The 23562-nt window shown below is 33.7% G+C and overlaps 1 protein-coding gene across 4 annotated transcripts in view; it reads right to left on the reverse strand.

The window, feature by feature from the left end:
• Positions 1-23562, reverse strand: part of Suco (SUN domain containing ossification factor) — a 69568-nt gene that overhangs the window by 40104 nt on the left and 5902 nt on the right. For all 4 annotated transcript variants that reach the window (XM_071600305.1, XM_071600304.1, XM_027934957.2 and 1 more), the window contains exons 2-7: positions 9587-9701; positions 7516-7626; positions 5199-5353; positions 3271-3408; positions 2894-3044; positions 636-759 (exon numbers count right to left, since the gene is read on the reverse strand). In XM_071600305.1, the coding sequence (XP_071456406.1) occupies positions 636-759; positions 2894-3044; positions 3271-3408; positions 5199-5353; positions 7516-7626; positions 9587-9701 (794 nt within the window). The remainder of the gene's footprint in view (positions 1-635; positions 760-2893; positions 3045-3270; positions 3409-5198; positions 5354-7515; positions 7627-9586; positions 9702-23562) is intronic.

The following is a 23562-nucleotide window of genomic DNA, read 5'->3' on the forward strand; positions in this document are numbered from 1 at the left end:
CAAAAGCAACAGACTGTCTTCTAGAGAAGGACAGGTTTTAATGCTTAAAATAATATTTTAAAAATCTGTAAGAAATTCAAAATAGCTTTAAAATACCCCAATAGCTTTAAAACAATACCAGTAAACAAAGTAACTACAAAAATGCAAGTGTTACTTGATTTATACCTAAATACTAAAGTCAGAAAATGAAGTATGTCCATTACAATAAAAGCTTTTGGCATATATATATTATTCTACCTAAGGATGAATGTTATCTTTCTGTGTGTAACAATTTTTAACTGAGATTCAATCTACAAAAGCGAGGGGGAAAATAGTAAAAGTAATACTTTGCATACATGGTTTAAAGTTTTCTGACTCTGAACTTTCTATGCCTCAATTTTCCTCTTGAAAACTGAGATAAAAATCACTGCTGTTTTCCTTATTGATCCTCAGCTAATAATTTACACGAATGGCTTTTAATTAAGATTAAAACTGTTTATAATTGTAAATGGCATGGTAGCAGCAATTTTGTAAATTTCTCTTTTAAAATGTTTTCTAAAATAAGTTTTGTTTTGCCAATTAAAAAAGAGAAAAGCTATGTAAACCACTCAATTAAATTTAAAAAAATTAATAAAAGAATATCAGTGCTTCCTTACTTTTTTCTTTTTCTACTTCCATAACTTTCTTCTTCCATTCATCAAATGTTGGTATATCTTCTGGATCTTTGGGATTTGCTACAGATGTAGGGTCAGTTTCTCCTGGTTTTGTAATATCAGCACTCTGTAAGAAATACCAAAAAAATAAACAGACTTCAACCTTCAAAGACTAGATTAATAAATAATAAAAGTAAAAACAAATGTTTCTGTCAAAAGTCTAACTTTGTAATGAATAACATTAATAGAAAAGTTTCAATTTATTTAAAAGCTGAATTTCTCTTAAAAGAACTGTAATCATTTCTATCTATGTACCACAACACCACAAGATATTTTCCTTCACATGTTAGTGATATAAGCATAGGTTGTTTTATAAAAACTGTAATATATCCTGAGCAAACATTACTCATATACAAAGTGTAGAAATTAATAAATTTATACCTATAGTGCATATATGTTAAAATCTAAATTAAAAAACATTTATTAAAGGAAACTAATTTTAGATGGATTATATATAGTTTCTACAAAATTCATAACAAGCACTTTCTATTCAAAAATTGAAACTTAGATTTAAAAATCTAAATATTTAAAAAACTATTTCACAATTTAAAAGTAGAAAAAATATCTTTATGACTCAGGGTGGTAAAAAGATTAACAAATACAGAATGCATTTTTAAAAAGCTGACACATTTGACTAGATTAAAAATTTAAGAATTTAAAACATCTTAAGACCATAAATTACATGAAAATAATAAGCCAAAGACTGAGAGAAGTATGTGCAACACATTTAGCCAACAAAGGATTACTGCCAACTCCTAAGAATGCTTACAAATCAATATGAGGGAACACAATAAAAGCAATAAATTCAGCAAGAAAAATACAATCAGAGTAATAACAACTGAATGCAAATGAAAACCAGAGATACATAAATTATACCAATCATATGGAGAAAAAAGTGAGTTATTGTGTGGGAAGTCATGGCTTGTCTATCGAATCATGGGAAATCTATCAGAATGCTGAAGTGATTAGAAACAATTCAAATATGCATCAAATGAAGAATGGACAAATTATAGTAGTAGAATAGCTGTAAAAAAGTACTGAAAGCAATGAATCTCAAGAATAATGTTGAATAAAATGCTACTTAAGGCAAGAATTCATATTTCAAAATATGCCAAATTAATAGTATGTACTGTTTATGGCTAACTAGAAAGCTCTAAAATAAAATTTCAAAAATCCAACAAATTGAAGATAATTCTTCTATCTGATGAGGAGGGAAGGGTATACAATCTGTGACTTATTTTTTTAAACTGAATAATATGTATATAGCTGTTTGTTATTAAATCGTTTTTATATTCCTAAGACTATGCTTAATGTGTTTATCAGTGGTCCTAAAACTGAAACTCTTCAGCCTGAAGTATAGTTAAGTGTAAATGCAAATTCACTGAAAATTTATGAAAAGAGAAAGAGAAAAAAGAACATCTGAAATTAAAAGGGAATGAATGCAGATGGGGTGTGCTACAGTTTGAATTGTTCTTTAACTGCACTTGTTTATCATCCCCAATCCCTTTTTATTTTTGAGACAGGATCTTACTAAATTGGGCTTAGGGCAAGTTTCTAAGTTGCTGAGGCTGGTCTCGATCTTGCTAGTCTCAATCTTACAGTCCTCTTGCCTCAGCCTCCTGAGTTGTTGGGATTACAGGCGTATGCCAGCACACCTGGCTGAAGATTCTTAAATTTAATAGTCATAACTTCTACATAGTTGAGAAACTGCTTAAATAAAGTCTTTCCGTATGTGGCAACAAATAGTTGATGGTGGCAGAAAACTCATTAAATTATATATAACCAAAGAGTCTACACATAGAACAATGTACATACAAATACTGTACTGGAACCAGGCATGGTGGCACAAGCCTATAATCGGAGCTACTCAGGAAGCTGGGAGTTGATGATTTCAAATTTGAGGCTAGCATGAGCAACTTAGCTAAAAAAAAAAAAAGGGCGAGGGACATGGCTCAATGGTAGCATGCCCCTGAGTTCAATCCCCAGAACTGCAAAACAAAACAAAACACAATTATATTGGAAGTAATACCATGAAATAACCACTTGCTCTCAGGAAGCACAGTTCATGTCAGTTCCACAACTGTCATTAACTACTTTATCGCCCTAATTTTGAGACAAATATGGTTAGCAAATTATAAGAGTAGCTAATAAAAGAATGCACTTTATAATAAAGTAAGAGATAGTGAAAGTTGTATACCAACCTCATTTTTTAAATGATCTGAAGCACTCAATGGAGATTTTGGATCATTGCTACCTTGTTCATTTGGTGAAACTTTTGATTCAAATTCTGATTTTGTTATCTTTCCTTTGCCATGTGAAGATGACACATTTTCTATATGTTGGCCAACAAGGCTATTTGAAACCAATAAATAAATAAATAAATAAAACAAATTATAGCTGGATAACAAAGTTTTAAACAATCTAAATGCCATAATTATTGCATTCAAACCAAGCAAAGAACAAAGATATCACCTCTCTCTCAATCATAAAGTCAAATTAAGTATGCACCAAAGTCCATTCAGACACATCACTGTCATCACTATGGTCATTCCAAGGACAAACAACTGTTCCCACGTACCTTTCAGGTGGACTGACAAAGGAAGGCTGTTCCACTGTTGCATCTGCATCCAGGGCCTCACCAACTTCACAGTCAGTTTCAGATTGCTCAGTTTCACTTGCCTTGGCTATTGGGATAGTACCAGCTTTATCTATTTCACTACAAGAAACAACAAAGACAATTTAGTAACTTAGTGGACCTAATGAAGCTAAGTTAAAAAGAAAAAAACCTATCAGTGAACTCCAAAACATAATGAAAAAATAACTTTACAATTCTCCAGAATGTGTTTTTAAGAATTCACTTAAGTCATGTAATGTCAACTACTAATAAATGTTCCTAGCAAAACATTATAGGTAAGTATTTGGTGTTATAAAAAATAAGATTTTTAAGCTGGGCGCAGTGGCACATGCCTATAATCCCAGCAGCTCGGGAGGCTGAGTCAGGAAGATCCTGAGAGTTCAAAGCCAGTCTCAGCAAAAGCGAGGTGGTAAGGAACTGTCTCTAAGTATACAAAATAGGGCTGAGGATGTGGCTCAGTGGCCAAGTGCCCCTGAATTTAATCCCCAGTACCCACCTCAAAAAAAAAATTTTTTAATTATTTATTCTAAATGTATCCTCTTTAAAGTTAAATTTGCCTGTTATATATACTAATTCTACTAACATTTCCTGTTAGTATATTAATACTACTAACATTAGTTGTTATCTATACCATCAAAATCATCTGTTATCTCAAGATATATCACTGAAGTTCTGAGGCATTTTTAGAATTTCCCTTTAAAAATATACACCCTAATATTTCCCTTGCCTCACCTATTTCACTGAAGTCATGGCTAATATATTGGAAAAATAGGATGTACTGTTCAGGAATACAATATCTAGCCTAAAGTTGTTTCTGAAATAATAATTTAAATTTCTTTATTTTATAATTTATGTAAATAATGTCATTATTTCTCAATACGTTTTCTGTTCCCTTGTGCCTTACTGGGGAAAATCCCTAAACAATAATTGTAACATCTCTGTGTACAACTCCCTGGGCCTGTCCCTTGCATTCCTGAGGAAGACAGATTTTTTTTTTTTAAATACCAGGGATTAAACCCAGGGGCACTCAATCACTGAGCCACATCTCCAGCCATTTTTGTAGTTTATTTAGTGACACAGTCTTGCTGAGTTGCTTAGGGCCTTGCTAAGTTGCTTAGGGCCTTGCTAAGTTACTGGCTTTGAACTTGCAATCCTCTTGCCTCAGCTGCTGGGATTACAGGTGTGCATCACCGTGCCAAGCCAGAAGACAGGTATTTAAAAAGTGCCTGCAATGAAAACTAGTAGTGAGGCTACTGATGATGATGATGATGATGATGATATTAGCTGAAATATGTATTCTTACTATGTATCAGACATTCCTCAATATCAACCGATTTAATAAAGAAAATGTTTAATATGGTATAAAGAGAATTGTTTTGTTTTTTGGAATACTGCTGGAAAGAGTCAGAAGGAATACATAACTGATGTTCTAAATTAAAGATCACTTATTCTTAAATATTCTGGTATTTAATATTAAATTTCAAAAAGGCAGCTCTTCACACACCAACAAAACTATAAATGGAATGCCAGGGATTCTTAAATAGAAACTAATAACTGATACGAGTTTTGGATAATTATAGGGAATTTTATACAAATAAACACTATGTTTCCTAAGTAGAACCTCACTTGGCCTACACTAGGCAGAGCTTCATGGCTGGGATCTAATCCACTTCACTGTATAAAGCAGCCAAATAAACAAATTCATTATAAGATAATTACATTCAAAACAAACACAAAATGCAGGTATCAAAAATTAGTTCTGCTAAATAGTTGAAATTTCAAACTGGAGCATCAAGTTGCCATATCCTATTAAATGATTTTTCCAAATTAACTAAGGAGATTTTTTTTTCTTCTTCTTTATAATGACTTACTCAAGCTTTGAGACTGGAGTGATTTCTGAGGTAGATGAGCTGGAAATATTTTCAGCATCTTCACTGTTCCCAACTGCACTGGAAGTATCTTCATGCAAATCAACTGCAGGGAGTGTCTCAACCACAGGTGGATTTAACTTTCCTGACTCTGTATGCTGTTTAAAAAGCCAGTTACATTTAATGTTGAGATAAACAAATTATCTCTTTTGCTGAGCAAGAGTTTACAAAAACAGAAAGCTAAAAAACAACCATAAAAGAATGTCCACTAAAGCACTTGTATAAAAATCCTGTCTTCCAACATTACAACCCTAAGGAATATATTTTATATTAAAATACAGGCACAACAACACACATTTTTCATAAATTTGCATAAAGCTCTTATCTCTTTCTCCCTTCCTACTTCCGATTTTGTATTAGGGCCTATAACAGGCTGGGGATATAGCTCAGTTGGTAGAGTGCTTGCCTTGCATGCACAAGGCCCTGGGTTCAATCCCCAGCATCACACACACTCACACTAAAAAAACGCCAAAGTGTATTAGGACCTACAAATATTTCCTCTTACTACAATTAATGAATGCTAGCAACAACTAAGAAATATATTTAAATATACAAAACAGTAAAACAAAAAGTACTTGTCCCCAAGCAGTTTAGGGGCTAGTGTCTGTCAATACAACAACAATATGGCTGTACAAAGCTACACATGATTCTTGCTGTTCCTTCATAGTCCTAAATGCCCTAGGTCACACACCTCTCAAAAACATAATCCGAAATATACCTGATCATATTTGAAAATTTCTATAGCACCCCTTGCCTTACCATAATCCTAAAAAGAATTAGCTTGCTCCATGCCACCATTGTTTCCTGTAGAGTCTTTATCACAGTATCTAAAAGATCTCAAATGCCATTATTTATTTTCCCCCTCCCTGAACTATACTGTGCCTGCGTAAGGACTATATTCACTCGATTACTGACAATTCTAATATCTAGCATTAAAGTATCTAGCATACAGTTTGCATTCAAATGCTCAATAAGTGATCAACAAATGAGAAATTCATACTCAATTCAAGGAAAAGAAACTATGAACTACTAAGGATTGAAAGAGATAGGTCTTAAAGAAAAGGAAGGTCAGTACAGGAGCAAAAACAAAACACAAGGCACAGAATCAGGAGAATATAAACTATAATCATTTGAATAATTACAAGGAAAAATTCACAAAGGAATATAAATGATTTGCATAATTATTGTTGAGAAAAGAACTATTACATTAATATCAAACACTGCATTATCATATCAACGTGCATCAATATTTTAAAAAAATGAGCTAGTTCATGTTTTTTTAAACCTAAACTCAATGTGTATTTTATGCTTCAGTAAATCAGTATGAACTAGCCACATTCCAAGCACTCAACAGCCACATGTGGGTAACAACTATTCTACTATATTATAGCACAGGTACAGAAGATGTAAACATTGCTAAGTATCTGAGCAAGAGCACACCAGAAAACAAATAATGGCAAGACTGTTGAAGCCAGTCATATAATTGGAAGGGTTACAGGTAACACTTTCCTACTCCTTTTCACAAAACTTTGGCAAATGTCTTCCAAAATTAAATAAAGTGAAACTCACTTTATCTCCTTTATATAACCCGGTAAATTTAAAGAGTACTGGCTATATTAACAAAAAGGAATTTTTCCTAATTCTGAGCTGAAAATATATTTTTTTAAATTAAGAGACAGTTTTTCCTTCGTCCCTCTGCCTCTGTTCCTACAACCATTACTGATATTAAATGATTTCCAGTTGCCTCAAAATTCTGATAGGCCTACAGTGTGCTCATTCCAGTTTTTTAATCTTTCATAAAGTTTGATGGAATGAAATACCCAATGAGATAAAAAGAAAAATACATTCTAGAATATTATGCTAGTTCATATTCCACATAAAATGGAAATATGGGTGTCAAAATACTCTTGTTCTACACACAATTACTTTCTTTTGTTGTAAATAAAGCAGTTTAGAAATAAAATCTTCTATATGAAAATCTGAAGAGACATTGTAGACATTATAATGAACCAATATAGAACCTAAGAAGAAATAAGGAATTACATTCAAACTTTTACTTCAAAGAGACTAGTCATATTTATTAAATCTGTAAACTTTATTTTATCAAAAGCAGTACTATTAGCAGATAACTAACATTAAGTTCCATTACATGGTACTTCAAAATTAAAAAATAACAATACAAATATGGTGAACAGAGGTATGCTATCTTCTGAAGTAGTTGAAAAGGCAAATTATTAAAAATCAAAGCAACATAGCTTACTTGTACATCCACAATACAGTCATCTTTTAATTTATTTTCTTCTGGAGGAATGGGCAAATTTGAACCCAATTTTCCCAATAATTCTGCATTAGTAGGTCCCTCTCTTTCATCCTATAGTACAACAAAGAAAAAAAGACTGATAAAATTGCTTCATATAACACTTAATAAAGACCACTGCTTTCTATATGCTAAAACCAAAAAACTGACCTTTATACATTTGACTCTACTTACTTTTATTTGTTTGCATACTTACTGTGTACTTTCCTATATCTCCTTTCTCATCAATACACTTAAAATGTACAATACACAAAAAACCTCATTTGATTGCTTAATAAGCACTTTACACCTACCACCCAGTGGTAAAACACAGTAAACTGTGATAAATATCCGACAAATGAAGGCACCCATAGTTTTTTTGTCTTTTTTACTCACATTCAAGTTAGAACTTCTAATACCTTTGTGTCTTTAAATATACCTTCTAGAGTATAAATACCTGAGTCAATCTGGCACAAATATCTAAATGTTTGCTGAAAGAGTAGTTTCCCTCCTCAGTACCTTTTCAGTGTATATATACTTTTTTTTTTTTCTTTCCTTTGGTACCAGGGATTAAATTCAGGGGCACTCGCCATTGAGCCACATCTTAAGCCCTATTATGTATTTTATTTAGAGACAGGGTTCTCACTGAACTCCTTAGCACCTTGCTTTTCTGAGGCTGGCTTTGAACTCAGGATCCTCCTGCCTCAGCTTCCTCGGCCACTGGGATTATAGGCATGCAACACCATGCCCAGCTCAGTTGACTAAATTCATTTTTATATTTTGTCTCCAAATATCCCATCAGAGATTAGACTTAAGTCTTATAAGACTGTGGGGAAAAGGATAAAATTATAGTTTCTTTTGAGAAGTATTTAGCAAGTCTTCAAAATTTTAAATATTCCATCCAGAAATATATTTCACATAACTTAAAAACTTAGTCTGTTTCAACTATCAAGCAAAAAAAAAAAAAAAAACTCTAGTCATGTAAACGTAATCATAAATCTGTGTGTTGACACACACAAGCACTGTGCATATTGCGTGCACACATACAGCTGAGAAACACTGCAGAAGCCCATTAGTAAGGAAATGATTAATAGAGTATGGTTTATCTGTGTGATGGAATGAAAATGCAGTCATTTAGAAGAACAAGTCAACGTGAAAAGGTGACATGTGAAGGAGGATGCTAGTCAATTTGCAGAATATTTATGTGACACTTAATGGAAATAAAATATTAGTTGTATGCATATATAAAGGTATATCTATACAAACAGAAAAAAAATCTGAACATGTTCATGAGAAACAGTAAACTGTAGTTCCTTTGGGGAGAATGATATATAAACACGAATATTCTGTAAACAATATAAATTTAAAATATGCTGAAGTTGGAGGCAAAAGCAAATAGTCAATATTTATCTTTTATCATATAAAATGGTGAAACGTGAGATCATATTGGTTTCTTTGGATTCTATCTATTCACTGTACGTATCTACAGAAAAGAAACTACAGTTGCCAACTACAAATTATCCTTGTTATACTCATTTCTGACAGTTTTTCATTTATAAGATTGGGGTACCTTTAGAAACCCTTTAAGTATTTAGGCAATAAAAAGAGAGCACTAGGGCTGGGGCTGTAGCTCAGTGGTAGAGCACTTGCCTCACAAGTGGGAAGCACTAGGTTCAACCCTCAGCACCACATAAAAATAAACTAATAAACAAAGATATTTTGTCCACCTACAACTAAAAAAAATTTTTAAAAAAAGATAGCACTAGTTTTTAGTTCTCTGAACATACACTCTTTTTTCTCCTTACTATAGGACCAAGAATGATCATGAAATTCCAAATACAAGCAACAAGTATCTATAAATCTCTGAGCTACCTTAATCCAAAAACCTGAGCAACTTCCCTATATTAAAGCAAGAAAAAATATAAATTTCCACCAAAAATTGTGGCAAAATATTTTTGAAGTGACTTTTATTCTAAATGTTTGGAGACAGTCTTAGAAAGCTGAGTACACAAATTATAATGTCAACTTAAAGTACCTTTTTCTGAAATTGTATGTCTTCATTTTCTAGCGCACAGTTGTCATCTTGAGAGTAATATGATGAAGCTGAAGCTGAAGAACTCTCTTTACAACATACACGCCAGCTGGGAAGCCTGGAAAACATCCATGGAAAACAACAACAAAGAGAGAGAGAGAGAGAGAGAGAGAGAGAGAGAGAGAAATTAAGTCAACATAGTCCCTATATGGGCTAAATTTGAGGTAATAAACAGGCTCCCATTCCAACACCCTTAAAAACTTAACAATTTAAAGATGAAGAATGCCCTAAGAAAAGTATAAACATGAGATCATATTGGTTTCTTTGTAAGATGCCATTATCAACATTCCAAGTAAGATGCCATTGAATCCTACAAAGGTACAAAAGAAAAGACTCCGGGCTGGGGTTGTAGCTCAGTAGAGCACTCGCCTAGCACATGCGAAGCCCTGGGTTTGATCCTCAGCACCACATAAAAATAAATGAATAAAATAAAGGTATTGTGCCAACTACAACTAAAAAATAAATATTAAAAAAAAAAAACAACTTCACAGAAACAGTACGTAGTAATTATCATCCTATCAAGGAAGGAAAGTCAAAGAGTTAACCTACTCAGAAAGTTCAAGATGCCAATAATATTCTAAATTTTGCCAGATATTTAAGAACAAATAACTCCAAAAGTTATCTAACATGTTTCAAAGCATAGAAGCAAAGCTTACAAATTATTCTTACATAGAGAACAGTGTATAAAAATTTAACAAATAGTGCAAGTTAACATTACCTATGAAATAAAATGCAAAACTTCTAAAGAAAACAATTAAAAAGTCTCTGGGAATATACCAAGGAGAAATATACCACTGCTGGATTAAGTAGTTTACCTCTGATATTCAAAACTGGTTTTATATAATAAAATCTATTTCTTTAGTTTGCTATGCATATCAAGAAAAATGTCTTATGATTAGTCCACTAAAAGACATCTGATTATATATCCATCAAGCATCTTTAAATCAATAATAAAGTATGTGTATATTTAGTATGGGAAACATACATAATACACAATCCTAAAAGTTAATATAATATTTAGTGAAGAAACCTAAAAACACACCTATATAGGTCTGAAACAAAACAAAAATATTCATATAATATTACATAGTATAAGGATAAAGAAGATGGCAAATGGAAAAGTTACAAAGTAAAATTATTGAGTTACAAATAATGAGTTTACCTGCATTAATTGCAGATAACGAGTTAATAGAAGTGGAAAATTCCAAAGAATTGCCTACATAAGGAAGTTCTACATGTAAAATTTAAGTCCTAGATATAGAATTAATACACTAACAGACTCTCAGTAGAAACAACACCAACAATTATAAATGTGATATTAGAAGAGTCTCCATTTACAATAGAAAAATAAAATACCAAGAAACAAATAGCAAGAAATCTTCTACTACAAAGAACTGTTTGAAATGGCTGGTATTTGATAGTTGTTTTACTTGAAAAGAATGTCAATTTCACACAATTCAAAATGGTACTATATAAGGAACATTTGGAAAACCACATACTGAAGATATAAAAAGGGCAACTTTTTATGTAAAAAGCAAGCCAGAAACTGTCAAAAAGATTCTGATATGAGGGAACTAGACCTACATGAAACAATAATAACAGCAATATGGTACTGAGATGAGAGAGAAAGAAAGGGAAAGCCCAGGGGGCTCTAGAAAGAGAAATCCCAGAGTGACAGCTGTAAACAAGGAATGCAGGGCAACCAGTCTAGATGGGAGCTACCAGAAGCTCTGTAAGAGCCTTGCTGCTTTAAAAAGATGCAAATGACAGCACTACTGAGAGATCTTTCAAAGTCTAGAATATATACTGGATGATATTCTTTATTATATGTTTTAATTAAATAGAAAACAAACAATAAAACAAGTAAAATATTAGTTCCAGGAAAAGTAAAAAAAAAAAAAGTGTAGAAAAGGAAAAATGATTATAGGTTCTACTACCTGGCTCAACTGTAAACAGCAAGTACTTACCTAAATCAAATTAGGATAGAACTCTATAGCAGCATATAGTTAATAGAATCACCTGTAGCACTTAGGTAAATACCAAAAAAATCAGCTAGGAAATGAAAGCAGTTTCGTTGAAAACACAAAATGAGGAAAAGGGGAACAGCTTCATGGTTGTATAGGGAAAAAGTAGGGGGCTTAGAACCAGACCTTTTACTTTTAGAACTGTTGACTTTTTTTTTTTTTAAATTTGTGGATCATTTTAATACTGATTTTTAATGAAATGAACACAAGTCAGGACATTTGAACTTTGGCTATAAAATTAACAATTTTATAATGCTTCCTAACAGGTCAGACAGGCAGGCAGACACACACACACACACATCATTTAACAGGAAAACAGTAATGACGCCTTAAAAATATGAAAAAACAACTTTAAGTGTAAATCCAAAAATAAATCAAATGCAATGTTTTAAACTCCATAATTATCCCAAATGAACTTATCTACTGATGAGGGTTCACTGTTTGCTTTTTAAGCCTCGAGCTGGTTGGCCCCAAAATGGTATAAAGGACATCCCTTGTGGACTGGAGGAAGGAGACCTAGATGTGTACACTGGTTCTGTGGTATGATCAGGACAGGCTGTCATCTGAAACAAAGTTTCACCCTCTCTCCTGCTCCAATAATCTACCATATCCTTCCAAGCTTCATAAAACTCCAATCTACAAATCAAAGGGGAGCTCTGGAGTTGTACTTCAAAGTTTTCACCAAAGAAGCTCACAATCCAGTAAAGAGGCCTCAACGCCTGTGCTCTTTTTGTCATGCCTGTTTTGGATCAACTGGCAAGAGACTCCAAACTATAGACTGAAGAAAACGAATAGTAAAAACTGACTTGACTGTCTAACCATGTGCCTGCAAATTCCAGTGGCAAGAGGAAAGTAAAAAGAGAAGAACAATTATACACATGGTGGAATATTATTCAGCCATAAAAGGGTGAAATCCTGTCATTTGTGGCACGTGGATGGAACTGGAGGACATCACGTCAAGAGAAACAAGCCAGGGACAGAAAGACAAATGGTATATATTCTTACTCACATGCGGATGCTAAAGAATGTTTTTATAGAATTATAGAGTAAAACTGGTGTTACCAGAGGCAGGAGGGAAATAGGTTTGGGATAGATTGCTCAATAGGTAAAAAGGTAGGTAGATGGAATAAGTAAAACCATGACTTTTTAAACTATGAATACATTAAAACTAAAAATAACAAAGGGAAAGAGCAAGCTACATATTAATATAGTGAAATGCTACCATGTGTACAAGTTTCTCTGGAAGAATCTTTTTTAAAAAATAACACCTTGGTCGGGCTCAGTAGCACCAGAAACTACATCAAGATCATGGCAATCTGTGAGCCCTGACGTCTTCCTTTGACTCAAAATAAGTGGCCACTCCTATATAACTTACTATTCTTAAGGTGATTTGTTCATATATATTTTTTCTTGTACTTAGAAAGTAAATTCCTCAAGAACCAATTCATAATAACTGTATCACTCCCTAAATAAATCAAAACTTGCAAAGATAACGTGCTTAATAAATACGAAATAAATAAAGAGTTTTCTGTGGGGAACTGTCCTGTAGCACAGAGCAGAGAGGAAATATAGCCATCTTTTTTCCTCTCCCATCACTATCACCACCACTACCATTACTACTCTCCCTCCACACCATACCCCTGCCACAAGCACATAAATTAAAAAAGAAAAAGAATCTGGAAGCTAGGAGAATATTTATCCTTTTCACCAATTCTTCCTCATAAACGTGGCATGAACTCACCATTCATACAGAAAGGTGTTAACTTACAGAATATTTGTAACAAAAGATCTTATTTTAAAACTCACATTTGAGTACCATTTAGGATACCAAAATTTCACACTTTTGGGTTGAAATAAGTCACTTTCCACCAGGATCATAATTATAGAGATAAGGCAAAGACCTAAGGAGGTGTTTGACATTACAAGAAAATATATTCAATCATGACAATTTACTAATAGGCCTAGCAAGAGAATTAAAAGAACAAGGACTAGAGTTACACAGTCTGTACAATCTTAGCCAATTTCTTAAACAAATATTTCTGTGTGTCTATTTCTTCACAATAATATTGGCTACTTCATGGAACTGTTTTGAGAATTTGATGAGCAGCTTAAATTTGCTTAGAACTGTGGACAGCACACTGTAAACACAAGACATTAGTCATTATAATGTTTATTGAAAAGAAAAACATTTTTGGATTTTAAGAGAAGGGAAGAAAATAGGTGATACTTTTTCCTGAGAACACAGTGACAAAAAACTAACAAACTAAACATGCGTACAGTGGGAATAATCAACTGAAGTAGACTGCTTTGAGTTAAAATACACTATTTTCTGCAGCAGTTTTAGGCTCACAGCAAAATTGTATACAAGGTAAAGATAGTTCCCAGATTCCCTCTGCCCCTATATATGTGTGGCCTTCCCCATGATCAATATTCCCTACCAGAGTAGTATATCCATTACAAGTGATGAACATACATGGATACATCATTATCCCCAAGCATCCATAGTTCACAGGGTTCTCTCTTAGTGGTGTACATTCCTATGGATTTGAAGAATGTAAAATGATATGTATTTACCATCACAGTATTATACATAATAGTTTAACTGCCCTAAAAATCCTCTGTGCTACAACCATTAATCTTTTTACTGTCTAAATAGTTTTGCCTTTCCAGATTGTCAAAAGATTAGAATCAAATACATGTAGTATTCTCAAATTCTATTTTTCACTTAGTAACACACATTTACACTTCTTCCATGTCTTTTCATGGCTTGACAGCTCACTTCTATTTAGCCCCAAATAATATTCCATTGTCTGATATACTTAAAAATGAAGTTTTACTTCTAAACTACAACACTGAATAAATGGTTCATTTAAAAATCCCTTTTAGAAGATTTCTATCTATTTGTACATGACTACTACATCAGTTGATTATCTTTGTTCAAAACTGGCTTTTTGCTTTGACATGAACAGAAATACACTAAGGAATTTAAGTCAGTTAGGTAGTTAGGACAGTACCCCGAACATGGAATTGGCTGTTTCTCTCCTCCCTCCCCTGCTTTCTGGGCTACCAGGAATAAGCAGCTTTCCTTCTTCATGCTCCTCCACCATGATTTTCTGCCTCATCTCAGACCCAGAGCAACGAAACTAGCCAACTATGGACTGAACTTCTAAAACCATGTTTTAAAATCATGCATCCTAAATAAACTTCCTTTAAGCTGTACTTGTCAGGTATTTTGGTCAGTGACAAAAAGCTAACAAACCAAACATACCACTTATGATATTTTAGTTATCAACTTCAGTAAATGTTACATTGACACAATATTTTATTATACCTTTTCTATGGCGATTTTGTCAAATAATCCAATTGTGTTGGATTATTTGACAAAATAGAATCCTCTTTCCTCCAGTGTGTCTCTTCAGCATCCTTTACGTTGGAATAGTACATGGCTTATTTTATGTGACCCCCACATTTTTCAAAGATACAGTCCCTTTTCTTATTAAATAGTAATGGTCCTAACATGCAGATTGTCTGATGTTTCACCAGGACCAGAATAAAGTTATCTACTCTGGGCCAGAGTCCTTCTGTAAGTAATGTGTTTTTCTCAGGTCATTACACCCAAAATCATATGATATCCATCTCAGCAGTTCTAATTTACTTTTAGGTACTTCTCAAGAAAAATGAAAACTGCCCATAAAATGTTTGTGTAAGAATATTCCCAGCAGTTCGTATTCTAATAGCCAAAAAATAGAGAAGGCAGTATATAAACAAACTGAAGTATATTCATAGAATCTATCACTGCTTGGTAATAAAAAGAAACTAACTAATGGCAAAGGAAATGAGAATAAATCTCAGAAACATTACAATGAATAGAAGAAGTCAGATGCATGAATAAAGACCATATTTAATTTAGATGTAGTTCCAAAACTGGCAAAACTAATCCACGGTGATAAAAATCAGATCAATGGCTGCCTTTAGGAGATTGTTGGAAAAGGGACATAAAAGAACATACTTGGGTGATAAAAATGTTCTATATCTTGATGGCATGTAGGTTACATTCCTCTGCATTTTCAAAATGGATCAACCTTCTGATGAACATGTGGGCATTACACTGTATGCAAATTATCTAAATTTAAATATACAGGAAACAAAAGTCAATATTCACCAGTAATTTTCAAATAGAAAATAGACTATTAGCAACAACGGGGCTGGGATTGTGGCTCAGCAGTAGAGCGCTTGCCTGGCACATGCAAGGCCCTGGGTTCAATCCTCAGCACCACATAAAAATAATAAACAAAATAAAGGTATTGTATCCAACTACAACTAAAAAATAAATATTTTTTAAAAAGTAACAATGAAGGCTACAAAATAATTTAGAAATTAACCTAAGAAAATACATAACCATGAACAAAAATTTTAATACTTGTAAGATTATTAAAAGAAGACAAATAAATGAAAGATATATTATGTTCATGGGTGGGTTGATGTAACAAAAATGTAAGACATCAATTCTCCCCAAAGTACTTCATCATCTCAAATATCACTGTCAAAATACATGCAGCAGCCTACTGGTATAAATATTATATGGAAAAAAAATGGTCCAAGAATACCTAAATGAAAAACAACAACAATAAAGGCATGTGATCCACCTTGCTAGATAATCAAGATTAAAAAACCATTGTAATTAGACTATCATAACAGGATAGCAAAAGACAGGCAGCTGGAACACAGTACTTCCAACTGAAAATTGGCAAAGAGACTTTCCTTAGAGGTAGCCTACCAGACTCAGCAAAACTTACTGAATGGATGGATGGATGGATGGATGGATGATTATCAAGCCTTTCTGAAGGCATCCGACACCTCATTAACTGTTTAGAATTCAGTTTGACAATTATTTTAGAAACTAAGTAAAAAATATGTGAAGTGGAAGAAAGGAGAAAGAATGAAATTAACAGTTTATAGCAGTCATCTCTCCTTAAGAACAATTTGCTTTCCATGGTTTGTTACCCAAGGTCTGAAAATACTAAATGAAAAATTCCAGAAATAAACAATTCATAAATTGTTGTTCATCATTCTGAATTAGCATGATGAAATCAACCACTGTCTCTTCTCTGTTTTGAATAGAAAAGAATCACTCCATGTGCAGAGTATAAGAGTTATCAGATCCAATGTGGTAGGATCTCAGTGCTCCTGTTCAAATAACTTTGGGTTTACTTAACAATGGCCCCAAGTGCTATTTTGGATATGCCAAAGAGAAGCTATGAAGTGCTACTTTTAAGTGAATAAGTGAAAGTTCTTAAAAGGAAAGAAAAAAATTAACTTGCTAAGATCTACAGTAAGAATAAAATCTTCTAACTATGAAACTGTAAAGCAAAAAGAATTGTTTGCTAATTATGCTGTTGCATCTCAAACTGCAAATATTGCAGCCATATAGTAGTATAAGTTCTTAGTTAAGATGGAAAAGTCACTCAATTATATGGTTCAGCACTATCAGAAGTTTTTCAGGCTTCTACCGGAGTCTTAGAACTTATCACCACAGACAAGGGAGGACTACTGTAAATTTATGTAAAACTGAAAACATATAAACAAAACATTACTATTTCCAAAGAACACACATCTAAATAAATGCACAGAAGGCTGACTGGAAGAACAGTATATAACCAAGTTATAACTAAATGCCAAGGATAAGGGTAGAAGAGTAAGATTGACGATAGGAAGATAAGAGTGGTTAACAGAAAACAGCAAAAGAAGGAATCCACACAGAAGGTAGCATGGTCTACTTTTACAAATAAGGAAACTAAAGCTCAGAAGTAACTTGCCCCAAATCACTGTTTTTGACTGTACACTTAGATTTTTCTCTTTCCAAAGCCTATGATCTTTCTGTATTGCTATATTTCATGCTTAATAATTTTTCAACAGATAAAAGCTAAGAAAACAACACTAATCCATTCACTAGAGAATTGGTGGTATTAGTGAAGGCCATTTACAGCGTAAGACAAAATTACAAGAACTATTCTCACAAAGGAAGAACAGTGATGTACAAAAATCAAAGTAGTGCTTTACGGTTATGATAGTCAAAGTGATAAATACAATGGCTGTATAGTAGTAGCTAGAGGAATAGACTCCAGAGTCAAAAAGACTCAAGGTTTATCTTCAGGTCCCCCTCTTATTATTTATATGGTCTTGATCTAGTTATATGATCTTGGAAAAGTTATAAGGTCTATATGCCACAATACTAACACTGTAAAATGGAGTTACTATGAGGAATTAAAATAAATGCATGTGCTCTGCTTAGCCTGACACAGAATATGCACTCAAATGTTAGTTGTTTTCATCCATGACCCCCCTTCTATTTACTTTCACTTACCAAATTTCAGAGCAGTATATACTTACAGGCTCAACTTCTTTTTCTACTTAGTGCTCAACCTGATGAAATCTCACTTCTGCCCTCATGATTATGAAGAAAGGTATATGGTGGGGCAAAATGTACCTTTGACTACTGCTTCCACTTGAAATCACCTCCTTCTTTGGCATGTCAAATAATATACCTCTGCTTTCATCTCTCTGACTCTGCTGCTTTCTACTCACTATTTAAACTCTGACGTTCCTGGGTTCTGTTCTGAGTCTTGCCTTTATAATCGACTTGAGAGATCCAGCTCTCACAGTTCTTAGCTGATGGCTATTAAAGATAGCCCTTATTATCTTCTCCAGAGTGATCCACTTCTTCAAACCCTTTGTTGAAAGCCTATATCCATGTTGAGAATGAATAAATCTCATATAAAGGTTGGATTTCTCTTTCTTCATGTTCCAAAACATTTCAAAAATCTCAAAGACAATCAAATCCAAAGTTGAACACATAATCTTGTTTTTTCCAATTCTCCTCCTCCAATATTCTTGAGCCCACCATGTGGTACTGCTACCCATTCAGTTCTCAAATTAGAAATCTGAAAAACATCTGTGACTTCTCCTTTTTCTTCAACTCATTTACTTCAAATTTCTTTTCTCAAACTTCATTATGGCCACCTTAACTCAAACCCTCACTTTTTATCTACAGCAACCTTCTAATAGATCTCCCTAATTCCTATCTTATATCTCTTCAAATCAATCCTTCACACCATTGCCAAAAATCTAACACTGAATTATCAGACTGTCATTCCCCTGCTTAAGAACTTTTATACACTTTTATACATCTATACTTGACAAAATTGAAGCTTCTCTCCCCATGATATTTAAAACTCTCTAAACTTCTGCAACCATGTTAAGCTTTGTATTTCCTGCCCCTCCGTGTCCTTACTGTATGTATCAATGATGCAGAACCATCAGTACCTGCATCTTGAACACAAACCACAACATCTTTGCTTCCAAATCTTTGGCTCGTGCTGTTCCTTCTTCCAAGAACATTCTGCCCCTGCTCCAGTTCCCCACCATTCAAAACCTGGTTAAATTCTTATCATTCTTTTCTTTGAAGGCAAGTACTAGGTTAGGGACAAACTTTCCTAATTTCAACAAGCTGTGGTTTGGTGGCCCCACATCCAAAGTGTCATAGCTCTTGGGCTTTCTCTATCTGAGCACTTACTACATACACTTTATTTTTCTCTCTCACACAAGATTGAGCACCTTTAAGGCAGGGATTTTCTGTCCTCTTCTCAGCAGTGATCCATGGCTCTTACTCTGATTATGGACTGGAAAAACTTCTGTAACAGCTTAGAGAAGAGCCCAGTAATCAGAGAATTTATGGTCAAGGAACTAAACTGGGCAATGAAGTATTGCTTCTTAAGTCTAAATTCAGATCTAAGCCCTGATACAGAAACAGTGTCAACCATTCAATTTAGGGAAGTGTAGCTAAAGAAATTATAGTTTTTTGAACATTATTGATTAGAAATTTGAAAAAAAAACTTAACAGTAATTCTACAGAGATATGAAGAGACTTATGAGAAATAGGTGAAAAACAGAAAGCCACTTTGATCAAACATGTGTAATAAAGCAAGACCAAGAGATGACTGGGCCTCCAGTGCCTTTGCTTAATAACCACGTTTTTTCTTTCAATTACAATGTTTTGGTTTTTTTTAAAGAAGATATTCTTAATCTAGTAACAGTTGCACTGAGGATTAAACCTAGGGATGCTCTACTACTCAGCTATATTTCTGTCCCTTTTTAATTTTTATCGGAGACAGGCTCTTGCTAAGTTGCCAAGGCCACCTTGATCTTACGATTCTCTTGCCTCAGACTCCCAAGTCACTGGGATTACAGGTATGGGCCATCATGCCTGGCAGTTTGGGGGCTCTTTTAAAATTATTTCTCTTCTGCTTATCTACCTGCTACTAGGAAAGAGGACTGAGGGTCCCCTTCTCCTTTCAGTTTTTATTCTATTATACTGCCTCAGCAATCTAGAGTTAAATCACATGGAACTATACAGTTAAGCTGAAAAAAGCTCTTTAATATTTGCTTCTAAGGAAACCTTTGAATTTCAGTAATTCTGATCCTTAATATTCATTCTGATGTGGGACTGGTCTTGGATTTTTTTTTGGGGGGGGGGGGGGGTACCAGGGATTGAACGCGAGAGTGCTCAACCGCTGAGCCACGTTCCCAGCCCTTTTTTGTATTTTATTTAGAGATGTGGTCTTGCTGAGTTGCTGAGGCTGGCTTTGAACTTGTGATCCTCCTGTCTCAGTCTCCTGAGCCACTGTGATTGCAGGTGTGCGTCACTGTGCCCAGTTTGGTCTTGGATTCTCAGTTTAAATACCCTATGTACCAAATTGTATTAGAAGACTGATTACTAAATTGGCCTATAATTTCAATGACCCAAACTGGGGGAAGCACTTGCTGAACACTGAAGTATGCTCAGTTTTTAATAACTTACCCTACGATTAAAATCTGGTAAATACAACTTGTCCCAAAGCTACTAGAAATAATCACATACTAAACTTTCTTGAAATAGTGTATTTCAATAAATTGTGTAAGGTGTATTTATTCTATAAAACTTAAGTCACTTTTGCTATGTTAATTTTTGATTCAAAACTGCAAAGACAGTCTCCAAATAAATTAGTACCAGGCTGACAGGTTAGCCAGGCTAAAGCAGGAAGTCTGCATAAGGAAAAGTGGAATATATAGCTATAAAACTAGGTATGAACCACACTGCAGGCCTTTAACATCAGGGTTTAAATTTTCATCCTTTAGGCAAAAGGGAGCATTTGAAAAATGCTTATCTGGTACTGACATAATCAAAGTTGACTGTTAATAAGACAAATCTTGTAGCACTGTATACAAGTATGAAGCTTGAAATATGCAAGCATGAGGCCACTTACCATTTTTAAATTCAAGTACTCTTTTTCTTTCCATACAAATGTGTGAGAACTCATGCCTACCAGCTCTCCAAATACCTTTTATTTCCACTCTCAATCAACAACTTCCCTTTGTTGAACACAAGATTATTTTACACAGTTTTCAAGCTCTTCAGCCTTAGCTAAGACCTTTTTATACTGATGACATTCAAATGACCTCCTTCAACCTCTGTCCATCTTTGTTTTTCAACTTCCTCCTTCCTTTCAGGGTTTTACTTTGCTTGGCACTTTATTTCAATTATCTGCAGAAGCTCAATGTTCTATCTCAGAAGTAAAACATTCTATTTCAAAAATGATACGCTCTATAAAGACAACTCCAACCCAAATCGTATCTGCACAGAGGCCTGCATTTGTCTTTATCTTTATGATGTCTCCAGTCGGATATTCCACTCACCTCCCACTAACAGATCTTCCCATCTCAAATCCTTTGCCAACTCTTTCAATTCTTTTTTGAATACTATCAATTCTTCTAGTTGTATGAGTAAAAAACAGACTTTTATTCTTAAACTTATTTCATACATTCCTAATTTTAGATTCTAGAATTGAGTATTTCAACTATAGTACACTCCAAGAAAGCAAGTACTTTTTCTATTGTCAACCAGAATCCTGCATAGGATGCAACACACAGAATTTCAGTAAAAATCCCTTGACACTGAGTTGAATGACAGTAGGTGCTGAACAAGGGCTAGTTAGAGGCAAACTAAAACCCAGTTCTTTTGAATTCTAGCCCAATGCCTTATCTATTGTACCACATTCCCAGCTTGCCAATCTATCACCAAACCAAGATTATTTACTTCCTTAAAATCTGTTTGATGCACCCTCTTCATTCCTACTGCCAAGTCCTTGTTACAACAAATCTCAATTACTGCTTTTAAATCAACATGCCTTATATACAGAGATATGATAAATGGTGGTATAAAGGTGTATTAAGAATTATATGCAAAAAAAAAGAGAGCTCATGTATAATAATTTGGCATGAACATACTTTATATACAGACTTACAAAAAACTGTGCTGTGAATGGATAATCATGAATATAATGCACTCCACTATTGTCATGTATATAAGAAATAAATTTTAAAAAAAAGAAAAAATAATAACAATTCCTAAAAACAAACTGACTTAAACTAACATAAAAAGGAATTGAAAATCTGAAGATACCTATAATAAGAGAGTGAACAAGTAATCAAAAAGTCAATAACTAATAAATGACATCTAGTCGAGAAGTTAAGAAGTGAAACTATATTAGTAGAAAATATCGCTTTCTGTGTAGAAATCTATAGAACTTTTACAATAAAAATACTGCACCATGTTTTCAGGATACAAGAACAATAAATGTAAAGTAATTTCAAAAAATAAATAAATAAATATCATTCCTGCAATTCTTCTCTGAAATACCTCTGGCACAATGATGTTAAAACACTACTTCTCTTGCTGGATCTTGATCACCCAGTTCTATGACTTACCTTAAGAATCCATCATAACATCCAAAATACATTTTTCCTCAGGCTTGTCTGCTTACTACTACTCCCACCCACATCAAGTACATTATTTCTTATTCAGAACTTACTTTTTCATTGACAATTAAGTGCCATCTACCCAATGCAGGCAGGTGCACACACACAGAGAAGTACCTGTTATTTATATTAGCAGCACCAGTACATCTTATTTTAGCTCACAAACTCTGCTCCCACAGAAGCAGAGTTTATGAATCACATACATAATTTTCCTTAAAACCAAGTCCAGCTCTAATTTTTCCTTTCTTTAAATACCTATCATACAATTCAGCTTTTTGTATTGTTCCCAAACATCCTAATTAGATCTTTTAGAATGATGTATAAAAAGGTCTGAGTTCATTTAATAACATATGAATTTATGGATTCATATTTCTCAATTCTGATGCCTAAGCCATCCTACTTCTACAACAAACTGCCAAAGTACCCAGAGTGAACGAATAATAAGACTTTATATAACAGTACTTGCTATAAGCAAGGCATCATTCTAAGCACTTTATATATTTCCTCTCAGTATATTTCAAACACTACATAACAATACAAAATTAGCTTAGGACCAATGAGCAATGTTAATGCTCTAAAACATTTTCTAACAAAGCTGTATCAGTTTTATATAAAATGTGAAATTGTTTTAAAAAATTAGCAAATAAAGTCCTGGGACTGGAGGTGTATGTAGTTCAGTGATAGAGCACTTGGCTCAAATGTGGGAGGCCCTGGGGTCAAATGCCAGGAAAGAGAGAGAAGGGAAGGGAAGAAGGAAGGAAAAACGAAGGAAGGAAAGAAAGAGGAGGAAAGTCCTAAAAGAAAACAAAACCTTCTTTCAAAAAAAAAAATCATGTCTTTATGAAGCATATCCCATGGGATTAACATTCTTACACAGCAAATACTCAAAACAACTTCCAATTCCCTTGTGACACGTGCAATTTTACTTTCTGAAATTACTTTAAAATATTATCTTGAAGAACAAAACAAGCAACATACAACAGGCACTAAAGAGCAATCTAAAAAAAGATATAAATAATTAAATTTCAATACACAGCACTT

This window comes from Marmota flaviventris, chromosome 12, assembly GCF_047511675.1.
Source record: "Marmota flaviventris isolate mMarFla1 chromosome 12, mMarFla1.hap1, whole genome shotgun sequence".
NCBI lineage: Eukaryota > Metazoa > Chordata > Mammalia > Rodentia > Sciuridae > Marmota > Marmota flaviventris.